This window comes from Camelina sativa, chromosome 15 (assembly GCF_000633955.1).
Source record: "Camelina sativa cultivar DH55 chromosome 15, Cs, whole genome shotgun sequence".
Classification (NCBI taxonomy): Eukaryota; Viridiplantae; Streptophyta; class Magnoliopsida; order Brassicales; family Brassicaceae; genus Camelina; species Camelina sativa.
Window position 1 is genome coordinate 16596989 of NC_025699.1, and position 16421 is coordinate 16613409.

Sequence of the window (16421 nt, forward strand, 5' to 3'; positions counted from 1 at the left end):
AATTTCTAGACTTTGTCAGAGTCCAAGAATAGCCGTCCCTCGAGGCATTCAAGCTTGGTTTAATCCCCAAAATAAGGGTAATGTCTTTCAGGGGGAAGAGTTCCCGAAGACGTTCAATTTTCCACTTTTTTGTGTTAAAATCTATCAAGGTGTTAACACAAATCAAGGGATTTCTCTCATTTGTTAAACTTTGGGGTGGTCGTGCTGGCGTATCTGGGATCCATGGTTCAGTCCAGATGCACGTATTAAAACCCGAGCTTATGGTCTTATGAATTCCGTATGAAAGAACATGCTTTGCTGCCAACATGCTCCTCCAACCATATGAAGGTCGATTTGATACTTGTATCTCTAATGGACTACAGTATCGAAAGTATCTCCCTTTTAGAACTCGGCTAAGAAGGAAATCTGGATATCTCAGCAATCTCCATAGTTGATTTGCCAAAAGGGCAAGATTAAATTCTTCCAGTGTTCTAAAGCCTAGCCTACCTTCCGAAAGTTGAATACACATTTGCTCCCATGATATCCAATGTAGTCCTTTACTGTCTACTTTATTGCTCCACCAGAAATTGGCTATCGCGCTAGTTAATTTTTGAGCATATAGCTTTTGGTAAGAGAAAACACGACATTACATATGTCGAAATTGCTTGTGCCACTGATTTGATCAGGACTTTCTTGCCTCCCTTGGATAGAGATTTCGAAGTCCATAAGTTTACCTTCTTATGGAGTCTATCCCTCACGAATGCAAAGACTTGTGCCTTTGATCCATGAATCTTCTCAGGGAGACCCAAGTATGTACCCATGCCTCCTTCTTGTGATATCCCAACAATAGATTTGATCTTTTGACATATATGGGACGGGACCTTGGTTCCAAACATGATGGAAGATTTGGAGAAGTTAATTTCTTGTCCAGACGCCTCGCCATAAAAGCGGATTATATTGATAATTTCCTTACATTGCTGAGGATCGGCTCTGTAGAAGAATAAACTGTCGTCTGCAAAAAGTAAGTGGGAGACACGTGGGCTTGCGTTCGAAATACGTAAACCCTGGATCTTCCCCTCTCTTTCTGCGTTCCTAATCTGAGCAATTAAGGCCTCAGTAAAAAGTATAAATAGGTATGGAGAGATTGGGTCCCCCTGACGAATCCCACGTGTTGGCCTAATTCGTCCCTTGGGATCTCCATTGATCAAAATACGATAAAAGACGGAAGTAATGCATTGCATTATCCAACCCACCCATTTTTGATCAGATCCCATTTTTTCCATCAAAGCTCTTAAGAAATTCCATTCCACCTTATCATAAGCTTTGCTCATGTCCGTCTTAATTGCCATAAATTTTTTTCGGTTGGCCTGATTGGAAGGATGGCATGAAAGTTTTCTTGAGCGACGAGAATATTGTCGGTGATTAACCGTCCTGCCACAAAGGCAGATTGAGTCTCAGATATAAGTTCCGGCAAAAACCTCTTTCGACGTAAGCTCATGATTTTTGAAATCACCTTATAGCTTACATTACAGAGGCTAATTGGCCAACACTTTGACATTTCGCGAGGTCGTTCCCCTTTCGGGATCAGACATATATTTGTTTCATTTAACTTTCCATCGAATCTGCCAGATCTAAAGAAATTCTTCACCATTTTAGTGAGATCGCCCTTTATATTTTCCCAGAATCTTTGAAAGAATAGAGCTGTCATCCCGTCCGGGCCTGGGGCTTTTTCCGGATTTAAGGAGAACAATGCTCTTTTTACTTCCTCTTCAAAAACTCCTCTCGTCAAATACTCATTCATTGCGGGTGTATCTAATGTCGGTACATCCTTGATGGCCAAGATAGGGTCACTCGTTGTCGAGGAGAAGAAGAGATTGCTGAAACACTTCACCGCAACTTTTTCTATCCCTTCTTCAGTATCAATCCAAACTCCCAGGTGATTCAAGATGCATGTGATCTTATTCCTTTCTCTCCATTTTTTGTGGAGGCATGGAAGAATTTAGTATTTCTATCTCCTTCGGCAAGCCACAGTTCTCTACTTTTTTGATGCCAATATGCTTCCTCCTCCCTATAAGCCTCAAAGAGTTGCCATTTAAGATGCAGGAGTGTTTCTGCTGACGCTTGATCATCGTCGGAGGCCTTATCAATCTTGTCTTGGAGGTCCTTAATCAGCTTTTCTGAATTAGTGTGGTTATTTCTCTTCCACAAAGAGATAGCTCGTTTGTAATTTTGGATTTTTTTCCGGATGGTTCGCTCCACGGTGGCATCTTCACTTCCCCATCCATCTAGCACCGCCTCTTTAAAGCCAGGCTTATCGAGCCATCTTTTATCAAACATGAATTTTTTCACAAAATTTTTTGGACGTGATTGAATCGATGCGAGGAGAGGACGATGATCCGACCCCCACATCTTCAAATACTCCATATTAGTGTGGGAAAAAATGTTGTGCCATTCCTCGTTCCCCATGGCTCTATCTAAACGACATCGAATCTTACCATTTCACCGTTGACCAATCCATGAATATTGACTTCCTTGATAAGGAAATTCTATCAAGCCACATGAATCGATCATAGCACGGAAAGGTAGAAAAGAGGATTCCGATCTTTTTTTTCCCCCACGTTTTTCATGATTCCTTGTTATCTCATTGAAATCTCCTATAATAAACCAGGGCTCAGATCTATTTATGCCAATACACATTAGTCTTTCCCACACATAATCTCTATTTGCAGGGACAAGGTCTCCATAAATAAATGTCATAAAGACCCGATTTCCATTAATAATAGTCTTGATATCGATTAACCGGTCATCTAACAACAAAAACTTAACCGGAAAATCATTCGAAGAAAAATAAGCTAAACCGCCACTAGTGCTCGACAGTTCGAAGATTATCAAATCCTAGATCCACTTGCACATCTTGCAGATAGACCTTATCATTCTTAGTTTCTGATAAAAATAGGAAACCAGGTGAGTAAATCCGACACAACTCACGCAGTGGGCGACGAGTCAGTTTTGCTCCCGCCCCTTGACAATTCCAAGCAATAGTCCTCATGATTGCGGTTTGGGGGAGATCTGGGGCTCCACCTCACTTTCTTTTGTCATCTCTGCCTTGTCTTCTTTCTTCTTCTTCTTAGTTGTTCCCACCTCCCCTCGAGGGATCTCAGCGTTCGTTGTAGTCTCGGAGTCACCCCTCAAACCGCTAGTAGCCGGAATAGTCCTTTTCTTGGGTGAGTGCTTGCTAGAAAACATTTTAAGTTTTCTAGAAGCTGCCTTGTTCACTTTTGGACTGGAAAGAAAAGGCTTGACTGCATCATCTCTTTTGGCCTTTAACCTTCCAGTTGGGCCTCCAGGAATTGTATCAGGCCCAGCCAATTTTCTGGCCTTTCTCTCTCTACCCAATGAATTTGGGGACTTCACTCGCTTACTCGTGGGAGACTGTGAAGTCGCCGGAGACGAAGATGGGAAAACCTTAGGTTTCAGCTGCTCCGTCACCGTTCAGACACCAGGAGTCCACCGCCATCTCCCCATCTCCCAACAAATCCTCCCCAAGGAGATCATCATTGTCGACGTCGAGCAAGCCATCGAGAATCATCTCGTTCTTAATCTCCTTCATCAATCTCACATCTTCCTCTGTTATCTCCCGGTCTGAATGGTCCTGCTTGTGATCGTCTACCAACTTCTCCCAATCTGAGGGGATAGGCTCATTTTGGTCACACCTTCGTGGGATAATCTCTTCTCTTGGCTGAGTGTCTTCCATCGCCCAGTCTGATAATCCGGCATCGCCACCATCCTTGGTCGCCATCGTTGGGTCAGGTGGGTTCTCTTTCTCCACCACCAATTGCTGAGACATCGTCACATTGGAGCTCAAGGGATTCTCGAATTGATTATTATGGAGCAGATCAGGTCTGGTCACACCATCGTGGATTGTTCCCGATCCTGATCCATACTCAAAGTTTGCTAGTATGAGGTTCAAAACTTCATCATCCTTGTTGTCCTCCTCTTCCTCCATGAGATCATCGCCTGACTCCTGCGTTTTGCCTTTCCCCTTTGTAACACCCGTGAACCGGAATCCTGGTTTAGGGTGTGCATCGATCGATGCAGTAGGAGCATCGGTCGATGCTGGTTCAATTCTCTGCGTTTTGACTTAAGTCAAAACGCAGAGAATTGAACCAGCATCGACCGATGCTCCTACTGCATCGATCGATGCAGTAGGAGCATCGGTCGATGCTGGTTCAATTCTCTGCGTTTTGACTTAAGTCAAAACGCAGAGAATTGAACCAGCATCGACCGATGCTCCTACTGCATCGATCGATGCAGTAGGAGCATCGGTCGATGCTGGTTCAATTCTCTGCGTTTTGACTTAAGTCAAAACGCAGAGAATTGAACCAGCATCGACCGATGCTCCTACTGCATCGATCGATGCAGTAGGAGCATCGGTCGATGCTGGTTCAATTCTCTGCGTTTTGACTTAAGTCAAAACGCAGAGAATTGAACCAGCATCGACCGATGCTCCTACTGCATCGATCGATGCAGTAGGAGCATCGGTCGATGCTGGTTCAATTCTCTGCGTTTTGACTTAAGTCAAACGCTGCATTTTGGGCAGAAGGGAAAGGAAAACCCTTAAGTCGTTCTTTTGTCTCATTAGACGATTTTAGCCGTTTTTGAGAGAAACGAAAGAGAGAAAACTGTTCTTGAGAGTTCTTGGTGATTTCTGGAGATTTGAGGCGGTTTCTGTAGAGATATGTAGCTGGGATCGTGTTAGGAGCTTCCTAGAGGCGTTTCTTGGTTGTTTGAAGTTCAGATTCTTCTGTGGCAAAGGTAAGTGCATGACCATGGCTTATCTAAGCTAGGGAACTCTTTAATCTGCTTGTTGTGTGATGTTAGACTCGTTAGATTGTTGCTATGGGCGTTAGGAAGCTTTCTTGTGGCTTGTGATCGAGTTTTGTGGTTTCAGGAACAAAGATCCGGCGAGAAGCTTTGGGGAAAACACGATGCTCGGCATTGCATCGGTCGATGCATATCTTGCGTCGGTTGATGCAAGTGCGAGGACGGCGCGTAAACTCTAGGGTTTTCGTGTGATGTCGAGCGTGCGTCGGTCGATGCATCCCCATGTGGTATCGGTCGATGCATGTTGGCGTCGGTCGATGCAGAGTCCTGGTTTGCCGTTTGTTGTTTGTTGATTGTTGCGTGTTGGTTAAAGATACTCTATTGCTTGTGTGTGTAGCCCAGTAGATGGGAGGATTGCCTTACTGAGTGTTTATAAAATACTCATGCATTGCAATATGTGTTTGTGGTGCAGGTAAAGGCAAAGTGTGATCGTGGAATCAAGGCAATGAAGAGGAGGATGTTCTAGTGGTTCGCTTGGTTGTCTGGCTTCTGTTAGGTTGTTAGAGTTGAGTCCTAGAATGTTCCTTAGGATTGCTGGTTCATTGGTTATGTTGTTTGGATCATTAGTTATGATTGGAATTAATACTGGATATTGTTGATGTTATGGTTATTGGATATTATTGGAGTATTATTGGATATTTAATTGGTGTTGTTATTTCCGCTGTTGATTGTGATTGTGGTTAGGTGGCTAGTGGGTATGGGACCACTAGTTGTAGTACGTTTATTATATTATATTTATTATTTATTATATTTATTATTTATTATTTTTTTTATAAAAAAAAGGTCGGTCGTTTCACCTTTATCCGCGGTTGTTCTTACGTCAGCCGTCTGTCTGCGGTTCAACTGGTGACAGGGAGGTCGACGGGACGTTCGTCATTGTTGCGAACTTGGTTCTTCTCTGGTTGGCGATCTGATACGAAGAGGGGATTCTCTCCTGCGTGTGGCAAGCTTGAGGATGAAGAGAGCCTATCATACTCAATAACAAGATGTTTACCCCAAGGATGGTATTTGAGCTCATCTCTCCTTTGTTCGATCACATACACAAGCTGAGAAAGTAAATCCCAACGCTCTCTGACAAACCTGATCAAGAGGCGTTGGAGGACATAGTTGCCGAATTGGTTTATAACCAAGGAGTTAAAAGATGGAGAGATCTAGTTGAGCAGAAACACTCCAGCAGCTATCTTTATCTGCAGAATCAAAACAGGCTCTCACAAGATAGTTGGAGCATGGATGAGTACTCCCTTCATCTGAGGACAGAAGCGGAGAAGATTGAAGAGTGTTTGGCGTCTGAATGAATGAAAAAACAAAATGAATTGCTGGAAAGCTAATATATGTTGGATATAAAAAAAATTAAAGAAAAAAAAAAAAAAATTCTGTAAAAAAAAAAAAAAAAAAAAAAAAAAAAAAAAAAAATTTGTGAAAAACCCAAATGAAAAAAAATGGTAGAGTATGAATATAGATGAAGATTTGGAAAGATTTGCTCTCAAAATGCACCACACATAATCACTATCCAATCACAAGGTCCTTTTGAGCTAATCTATTTAAATTCTTATATTATTTAGTTAGCATTTGGTGAAATGAAATGTGAATTTGTGCTCTTTTATTCAAACTTAATTGGTTTATTATATAAAGCATAAATGTATCAACCATTATTCCGTTCTTGTGAGCGTAAGAATTGTTTTACGTTCATCATCTTTAGATATATGTATATATATATGTGGCCTTTGATTTCGATAATATATAAATATAGTACTAGCTATGTATACCTGCTCCAACATATATGATGAAGTTAAGTTAAGAATATTTTTTTCTTCAGTAGCAAGTTCCTAAATCGTCGAGAAGAGTTTCCCTATGCGCATAATTTGATTAATCAGTGATCACTCTGAAAGCAAAATTGACAACTTCTCTGTTCTTTTGAAAACATAAATTAGGCTTCAGTAGTAACACTATTTTAGTTAAATAGGCTTTATTTAAAGCGTTAAACAAGCCAAAACCTATCAATATTTTAAGCAAAAACAATTATATGGAATAAAAATCGAGTAAAAAAAGTTTTGTAATACCACAACAATAAACGAAATATATGTGTCTACGTTCATTATTGGATTAATGATTAACAAGCACTTGCTCAAAATATGCATAATCATCGAAGTTATCCAAATCGAGAAAAGCTAGAGAGTTGGAGTTTGCATGTTAAACATAAGTTATAAAATAGAATAGAGGAGATGACAAATTATGAGTATAACTTTCTTAATTACTACAAACAAACCCAAATGAATATGTATACGATATGATGACGATCATCATATTCATATCTATCATACTAACAATAAACCCCAAATTATTCCATAAAAGCTATAAAGTCGTAAGAGATTATTCCATGAACATGAACATGATGATGATCATCATATTCATATCTACCATACTACCAATTTTTATTTTTCCTCTGAAATTTAAAGGTATCTTCTTTCATTATTTTTACAAAAATATATTTATTTTAAGAAATTTATTTCACAGGTTTAATTAGAATAGAGACAATTAAATGGTTAACTAATTAAAAGACTCCACGAACCTAGTTTTTTTTTTTCTTAATTAAATTAATAGTTTTAAATCTTTCGAATGAATTGTATAATTTAAATACATTTTCCTAGGGTGAAACAAGCCATAACATATAAAAAAAAACAAAATAGTGGAATATTAATTATTCATCGAGTAAATCTTTTTTAGTATCACAATAAGCGAAATATATGTTTACGTACGTTCAGTTCATTATAGGATTATTATAGAACGTAGATGAAGTCGATCGTCATCATCTACATCGATCAAGAAACAGGAAAAAACAAAAACAAAAAACGGATACACTTAATAAGAAGATATAAGCCATGGTTTGGCTTTGGCGTGCGGCCGCTTCTTTGATCCCAAACTCGCGACCATTGGAGCTCTTCAACACGATCATCTTCGTTGACATTCATTTGTTTTTCTTTCTCTGGAAGCAATTTGATGAAAGAATTGAAGAATTGAGAGAACGGTAGAACAAAAAAGGTGATGATTGATGAAAGCTATGAACCAATACGTCCATTTATTTTATAAGCCAATTCGTTGATGTATTTGCGTCAAGTAAGTCATAAACAAAAGCATGAAGTGGTATGTCTACTCATGTTGATGTTGGAAGAGTAAGAGTCAGTTGGTTTTTCAACAGAAAAACTTAACTCTTGGCATACTAGCCTGAAGCTAGCCTGGAATGATATGTTCAATACTGGGATAATGCTAAGAATTACATCCAAAGTCTTCACCAAATACAAAATCATCAAGACCCAAATGGAAGCGGAAGGATCCAAAGGCAATGGATACGACCATTGGCTGGATGGACGAAATGTAACTATGATGGATAATTTCCACAACACACCCATCAATCAAAAGCAGGCTGGCTTTTCCGAGATGAAATGGGTAGCTACAAAGGAGCGGGACAGGCTTTAGGATTACCCACTTCATGTGTTTTAGAGAGTGAACTGCAAGCTTTAATACTTGTGATGCAACATACGTGGTCTCAAGTGGTGTTTGACGGTGAAAGTAAGATTGTCGAAGACTTAATGCAGGGAAACAGTCTTTAACTTTGGGAGTTACAATTGGATACGTGATGTGCACTATTGGCAGAATCGATTTACGGCAGTGGTGTTCAAGTGGACACCGAGAACAACCAACCACCACGCGGATGTTTTGGCCCGACTTAACATTCCAAATAACAGTAGTTTTCAGTTTTATAATTATGTTCCTTTGTTTCTTGAGGAATCCTACTTTATCGTATAAGATAACCTTTGTTAATTCTCAGAAATGTAATTCTAAAATAATATATAGGTAGATTCATGAACAATGTTACAAGCATATCTACTTAGATTTAGAGTTCATCATGCATGCGTTGTTGTGGAGGAATATTAACAGTAGGAACTGTATTGCCATCAAACTGTTGTCCGAGAGGCATGGCACCATCTCCCACACCATTTGCTGCTCTTCCAGCTAATTGAGATTTAATAGCAGCAGTAGCCATTCGTTGGAGTTTCAGAATTCCGATGCGTTTTGAAACAACGTAAACCACAGCAATGACAAAGAGAGAAAATCCAATTATCAGGATTATCCTGTTTGATAGTGCCAAAAGAACCACAGAAACAAAAAGTTAGTTAGTTATTATTATTCACCTATATGATGGTTTGGTTAAACAGAGTCTATTTTGTTTCAAATACCTGTCAATTACATCTTGACGCTGCATTGTCGAAAGCAGATTACGGGTCCTCGACAACAGAGACTTATGCCCTTTGTATTCACTCTCGGCTTTTTTAAGTACTCCAGTAGATTCATCTACAAATGTAAACATGGTTAATATATAAGTTTGTTGTCTTAACCTGTTTTCACTAAATACTTAGTTATCTAGCATACTATCAATGACATACCAAAAGCCACGAGAGTGTTTGTACTTCTTTCAACCTCCTGTAACCCAACAAGGTCAAGAGAGAATATATAATCAGACAATATAGCTTTTGTTTATATATATTAAAAAACCGAAAATGCAAACCAAATGTAACTGCACAATCCCTTTCGTAACTAATTTTTTTTACTGACCTGAACCATCAGCTGCCGTGTACGCCTGAGACTTTCAGTTACGCTTTCAGCATTCGACGTCACGCCAGCATTTGCTCTACAAACAACCAAAAATGTTAAATTCACTAGAAACCAACACTGAACTCTTTTGTTAGTGCGTGATGGATTTACCAATAAACAAAAGCATAATACAAGTTAAACATTTACAACAGGCAACCCAATCGAATGGCTGTACTTAGTAGGAGAGATATAGCTAAGAAGAACATACTGTCGTTTACGTCTGAGAACTGTGGACTCTGTTCCACCACCGAGGAGAAGCTCTCTCTACAATCATTGAAAGCACTCTTTATACAAAAATATTAAAGGAGATGGCTGGTAAAAATAGCGACAGAGAGAGAATGCTTATGCCATGAGACTTAACCTCTTCTTGAGCTGCTTTCCTCATGTTATCCTTAGCTTGTAAATTAGCACTTCTCAGGTTTACCCTCAAACTGACCACAAACACAATGACCCAGATGTCATTCAAACACAATAATAGGAGCTCTGCTGCTACTGTGAACAATAATCATCCATACCCTGTATTTAATAAACGCTTGACAGAATTGTAGTATAGGCAACACTCAAATTAGTTTCCCCCATTTTACCTTTCCCTGAACTCATACTTTGACTCTTAAGTGATTGAGATCAAACTCAAGCTCAAGGAAATACTTTGAAACACACATATAACATTCCTCTTGTTTTTACAAACTACAACAACGATGGACTCAAGTGTACCCCTAAGCCAAGGTTAAACGCCCACTATCACATCATTTTTCCTATAGATTGACTCTACTCAACTGCCTAAAGACGACCATCATTGTACAAATTCAAGGTTCCTTTATTCTTCCACACGCAGACAGTAAACCAAATTGCAAAGAAAATAAATAAATAAAAGTACCTGTGATATTGATTCTTCCAGGTTTCAAGCAGCGACTGAGTGGATTGAACCTGATCATCAGAAGGAAGCTGAGGGGCGAGAAGATCCAAGTTGAATTGCAAAGAATTGAGAAGAGAGAGACCATCCTGAGCCAATCCGTTGCGCCTCTGTAGGGACATCTCCTTCTCCTCTCCTCCTTGTCCTCCTCTCCTTGATTTGCCATACTCTTGAATCGCCATGATATGTTCAATCGTCTTCTCGTACGCGTCTTCCCATTCTCTCTTTGTCTTCTCCACTTCAACAACAACCTCATCCATGTCTCAACTGCAAAAAACACAAAGCACATAGAACATCTTGAAACACACTAATCCTATTAATCAAATTCAGCAAACAAATATGCATGAAGTCCAAGTGAAACGTTCCAAGGCACGAATTAGCAAATCAACAGCGATATACAAAAGCTACTGAATCTTCGAATTCAATCTGCTAAAAAAGCTCTCTCTACACAGCCTACAACTATCACTCACTAGAAGAAATTGTAATCGGCATAAGAATCTAATGGTTTCTGTATTGAAATTATGATCGAATTCACTACAGGAACGGTATCAGAATACTCAAATGTTGGGATGAGGGACACGAAACTTACATTATTAAGATATAAGGACGAAGAAGAGAGACGCAATTGACGAAGACGATCGGCGAGAAAGTGTCGGAGATCAAAATCCGATCGGAGGAGATCTCAAAATACGATTCTGGGTAGGGCTGGGCAAAATAACCGATAACCAAATAACCGACCGAAACCGAACCGAAAAAAACCAAACCGAACCGAACCGAAATTTTTCAAATACCCGAATGGTTAGTAAAAATCTATATCCAAACTAACCGAAACCGAACCGAACCGAACCGACAATTAAATGGTTAACCGAAATATCCGAAAACCTAGAAGATATCAAATATTATATACTTAATATTATGCAAAACTATAAAATAAACTTAAAATATAAATTATTTCTAGATTCAAAACAATTAAATATTTTAAATAATCAATATATGTAAATGTTATTATTTTGAATTTACAAAGTTAAATACTATTTTGTAAAATTGAATCAATATTTTTCCCTTTTTTGTATTTTTGTTATTGTATATTTGGTTAATTTTGGTTATATTCGGTTAGTTTTGGTTATATTTGGTTTATTTGGTTAATGTTAATATAATTTATGTTAGTTATGGTTATTTATTTAAATAACCAAACCGAAACCGAACCGAAAGAAACCGAACCGAACCGAACCGAAATTTCAAAAATATCCAAATGGTTACTATATTACTATATCCAAAATAACCGAAACCGAATACAACCGAACCGAAACCGAATGCCCAGGCCTAATTCTGGGCATGGAAGAAGCACTTTTTGTTTTCAATTTGGGGAGGATGAGAATTTACTAAAACGACGTAGTTTTACATAAATCATCGGTTTTAATATTATAGATAACCACGCCTATTCTGAACCCGGTTCTCTTGCAATTGGAGTTAAGCCGTCAAAAAGGGTGGTTCAATGTCCGGTTTATAAAGAAAACACAAAAGAATGATAGATAAAACATTAAACTGGTTTTTGTTCAAAAATATTACACAAAACGACAATTACACCCGACGAACCCAAAATTGGGTAATTGCTGAATCCGATTTGACCGAAATGCGTGCAGTTTTCCCAAAGTTTCAAAAAGATAAACGGCAGGCATTCTTAGTGTTATCTACTCTTCTAATTCTACTACCCAAACTAACTTAGTGCAATTTGCACAGAGAGATGATCAAATTACAAACAAACAGCTAATGTTTCAAACTAGGAGATACTGACTACGTCTGGTGTACTCAAGCTTGAGGACGTTCCGAAATTCCGGTGCTTTCCATCGGCTAGGTTAGCAAGAGAGTAGCCCTGTTCATGTAGTTGGTTAATCAGAAGGGTCTCCAGCTGGCAAGCCAAGCTCTTACCTTTAACCATAAGGTATAAAAAACTTGACCCTTGCAGTCCTTCTTTGGCTCGATGCGCACGTATTCGTCCTTCAAGATCATCCGTCTGCAGTTTCATAACAGAAGAATCCTCATAATCAATCACTTTCGCTTTCCTGTCTATATTCTAAGGGAAATTTACTAATACATGGTCACAGTACGTACCTGTCCAATGTACAATCTCTTATCAGGTCTACGCATCACATATACACATGAAGAACCAACTGTAGATGGAGGTGGAAGCTCGCGAGCACCAATTGAAAGACACTCTAATGCTTCAGGCTCAATCATCTTTTTTCCACAGATTTTAATGATAGCTTTTGCCAAGTCCTTCTCCAAACTTCTCTCAGAGCTCACTGGCTTGCAGATCTGCTGGTCATTGTTGGATGAAGTTACGATTTTGTTGGGTTTGAGAACTTCAGATGATGCATCTTTTGCATAAACTGAGAGGTAAAGAGCTTCGGCTCTCTGGATTAATGACTCGGGAACGCCTTCCCTCTTAGCTGTTTCAAACGCAAGACTCTCTCGGCAGACTCCATCTGTCAATTTCCAAGTTGGCTTTGTTTGCCCTTCGACGTTTTCGGCTCCCATTGCCTTATATGTGATGTTTTTGGCTGTAAGAGGTAAACTGAAAATTCCATGGAGATGAGTAGATACGATACCCAAACAACCACTTGTGTCAAGACACTCTACCACACTACCAGCGATACAGGTGCCTTTTGCTGTCTCTGTCCCTCGGCATATCTCATCTATAAGCACTAGGCTTCTCGAAGTAGCCTGGCTTACAATAGATCGTATTTCCGACATTTCTACCTGATGACACAGAACCAGTTGAGAGAATATCATACATTCCAATTCAAGAAACAATTTCAGTTCGGTTAATTTTGGAATTGCATGCTAGTAGTATATTTTACCTGAAAAGAACTTTTTCCGTCTACAGGGCTGTCATAGGATTTCATGTGAAGCATGATGGAATCAAAGTGAGGAATAAAAGCTGATTCAGCTGGAACCATTAAACCGGAAATTCCAAGTAGAGCAGCTGCACAAATCGATCTGAGCAAACTCGATTTACCACCACCGTTGGGTCCAGTTAGAAGGAACAGTGATTGCATGTCAACGGTGTTGTGAACAGCAGTGCCAGAAGCTACATCAAACCAATAAGGTGATAGGCCTGTCAACTTCATTCGACCGGCACCAACTAATGGTTTTGCTCCCTATATAAAAAATTATCAAAATAGGTGAGAAAGAACATGAGATATAAGAATTACAGCCCAGCATGTTTTGCATGTGTTTGTCTACAAACTTCAACGACCAGCAAGCATATACCTCATCTGTATTGAATCCGACAAGTGTTGGAAAAACCCACTTTCGTCTTCTCCCTTCACTGCAGTTGTGCACAGTACTTACATTAAAACTACAGAGTTGTATTTTTCTTAATGGGATTTGACTAAGCATAAACTTACCAAGCATGGGCAAATAATGCTTTTGCAATGACGAGAAGCATAGATGCAAACACGAGAACATTTATTTTTGTTTGCAATTTTATAGATAACTCTCTCAACAGCTCCAACACCCGGGCTTTTGCGTTCTCACTAGCTTCATGGTATCTGCAACAAAAGCACAATATGACATCAATATCTACCCCAGTATCATTGCACAATAAATTTCTATGGAACGTTCATTATATAGGAAAACAACCTGACTAAAGCAACTTCCACCTTTGGGGTTGTAAACCATTCTTCTCCAACCTTTTTCCCTTTCGAGTCTAAAGCAGGTCTCAGCTGTTTAATTTGGTCTTCCCCTGCAGTACCAGCCCAGATAGATGGCGTAAACCGTTTCCCCTTGAACCAAACAGACTCATGCTCTCTTGCATATGCAATTTCTCCCTTCGGGCCACCAAGTGAAGCAGTGGTGGCCTTAATTCTCGATATAATAGGGTGAAAATCCTCAGCTACCTACACATGGATGTTCCGTTACTTTAAAATAAGACAAGACCACCAGCACCATTATATTTAAGAAAAAACAATACCATATATAGGAGAATATTTTATTACTAAAAGAAATAAGCTTCAATACTAACCGCTAAAGATAAAGCCTCAGCTGATTTTTCCACTTGAGTGATTTCTTCTTCTATATGAATTCCCTTAACGCGACCTCGCCATGAAGACTCCATATCATAAAAGAACTCATTCGGGACATTAGCGCATTTACTAACATTTTGATGACTTTCATTGTCATCTATAGATATCATTTCACCAATTGTATCGGAAGCCCATTGACATTCATTGACCTGGCAAGGAAACGAAAACTTGAACTTATACACATACTCATCAGCTGAAGAGATCAGAACAGACTATAACTAGATAGATTAGAAAATTCTCTGAGCTCGTGTCAAGGAATAGGTACCCATCATCAAAGAAAGCAGATAAGAAACGAAAGCATACAAACACAGAGTCATCTTAGATGATTAAACTTACAAAAGTTTCAAAGTCAATCTTCAAACCAGTAGCCACCCAGGTAGGCTCCATCAACAATTTCAGGATTTCCACAAGCTCAACATGTCTATGCAAATGTAATACTTCATCAACAACATTCTTTATTCGGCAGAACTCAATGTAGTTGGCTTCTCGTTGCTCAAGTAGCTTCACAAGCTGCCAAAAAGATGTATATAGAAGTTAGAAGCTGACCCTGGACTAATTATGAAACCTGCATTCATTAGTGTCAGTAACCGATAGCCTATAGTGACAAAGGAAAAGGTACTTCTTAAGCTCATTGTTAGACATGAAAGTTCCATNGACATTAGCGCATTTACTAACATTTTGATGACTTTCATTGTCATCTATAGATATCATTTCACCAATTGTATCGGAAGCCCATTGACATTCATTGACCTGGCAAGGAAACGAAAACTTGAACTTATACACATACTCATCAGCTGAAGAGATCAGAACAGACTATAACTAGATAGATTAGAAAATTCTCTGAGCTCGTGTCAAGGAATAGGTACCCATCATCAAAGAAAGCAGATAAGAAACGAAAGCATACAAACACAGAGTCATCTTAGATGATTAAACTTACAAAAGTTTCAAAGTCAATCTTCAAACCAGTAGCCACCCAGGTAGGCTCCATCAACAATTTCAGGATTTCCACAAGCTCAACATGTCTATGCAAATGTAATACTTCATCAACAACATTCTTTATTCGGCAGAACTCAATGTAGTTGGCTTCTCGTTGCTCAAGTAGCTTCACAAGCTGCCAAAAAGATGTATATAGAAGTTAGAAGCTGACCCTGGACTAATTATGAAACCTGCATTCATTAGTGTCAGTAACCGATAGCCTATAGTGACAAAGGAAAAGGTACTTCTTAAGCTCATTGTTAGACATGAAAGTTCCATGGGCGAAAACGGAAAGTTATCAGCTTTCAAAAGAGTTCTCTGTAGCAAGTGACTTTTAGTTTTACCTTAGCAGAAGAGACGCAGGTAAACTCTGGAATTGAGCATGTTACTGTGCTCATGAGCTTGCACGTTTCTGCAAAAGGAAATAGTTTCACAGGCAGAATGAGAAAAATTAAGTCATAGAAAAATCTAAAAGGGAATAAACTAAGAAAATTCTCCACATTGGTCAAATTACCTTGGATTTTCAGAGCAATATCATAAGCTGGAGGGTTTAGTAGAAGATCCCGCACATACCTGAAAGGAAAGAGACACCAAATGAAAGAGGCAGAGATTGTCCCCCAAAAAAATTATAATATAGCATAATTGAATTCAAACGGGTGCTTTGGATAATATAACTAGTTTTCTTTCTGTTTCAATATCTTTTTCTTACAAAGAAGGCAAGCCACTGCACGTAGATGGGAGTAACACCTTCAACAAACAAGGTATTCCTTCAGTAGGTAAGGCACCTGCAGGACCACAAGATACATGTTAGCATTCTTTACCATTCCAAAACTCCTAAACTTCCTAGTGAAACACTATTCAGCAAGAAGAACAATGCCAACCAATTTGTGTAGCCGTTCCAAGATGCAATGGACGTGGCCGATTTTTTGATG

General features: G+C 39.0%; 3 protein-coding genes across 3 annotated transcripts in view; 1 reads left to right on the plus strand and 2 right to left on the minus strand.

The window, feature by feature from the left end:
- On the plus strand, positions 8277-8677 carry LOC109129112 (the record flags this gene model as incomplete). Its single annotated transcript, XM_019236743.1, has 2 exons — positions 8277-8404; positions 8457-8677. Coding segments are annotated over 2 exons (339 nt in total), but the record flags the coding sequence as incomplete, so codon positions are not given.
- LOC104746971 lies at positions 8656-11125 on the minus strand. Its single transcript, XM_010468530.2, has 8 exons — positions 11016-11125; positions 10391-10693; positions 9875-9944; positions 9722-9777; positions 9475-9550; positions 9306-9342; positions 9099-9213; positions 8656-8993 (listed from the first exon to the last, which is right to left on the minus strand). The coding sequence occupies exons 2-8, from the start codon at positions 10684-10686 to the stop codon at positions 8756-8758; spliced, it is 888 nt and encodes a 295-aa protein (XP_010466832.1). The 5' UTR covers positions 10687-10693; positions 11016-11125; the 3' UTR covers positions 8656-8755.
- Positions 11973-16421, minus strand: part of LOC104746972 (DNA mismatch repair protein MSH1, mitochondrial-like) — an 8274-nt gene continuing 3825 nt past the window's right edge. The window contains exons 12-22 of the mRNA XM_010468531.2: positions 16199-16274; positions 16004-16062; positions 15834-15901; positions 15452-15625; positions 14454-14663; positions 14072-14328; positions 13837-13980; positions 13700-13757; positions 13288-13587; positions 12539-13186; positions 11973-12440 (exon numbers count right to left, since the gene is read on the minus strand). Coding sequence (XP_010466833.1) covers positions 12207-12440; positions 12539-13186; positions 13288-13587; positions 13700-13757; positions 13837-13980; positions 14072-14328; positions 14454-14663; positions 15452-15625; positions 15834-15901; positions 16004-16062; positions 16199-16274 — 2228 coding nt within the window. The 3' untranslated portion in view covers positions 11973-12206. The remainder of the gene's footprint in view (positions 12441-12538; positions 13187-13287; positions 13588-13699; positions 13758-13836; positions 13981-14071; positions 14329-14453; positions 14664-15451; positions 15626-15833; positions 15902-16003; positions 16063-16198; positions 16275-16421) is intronic.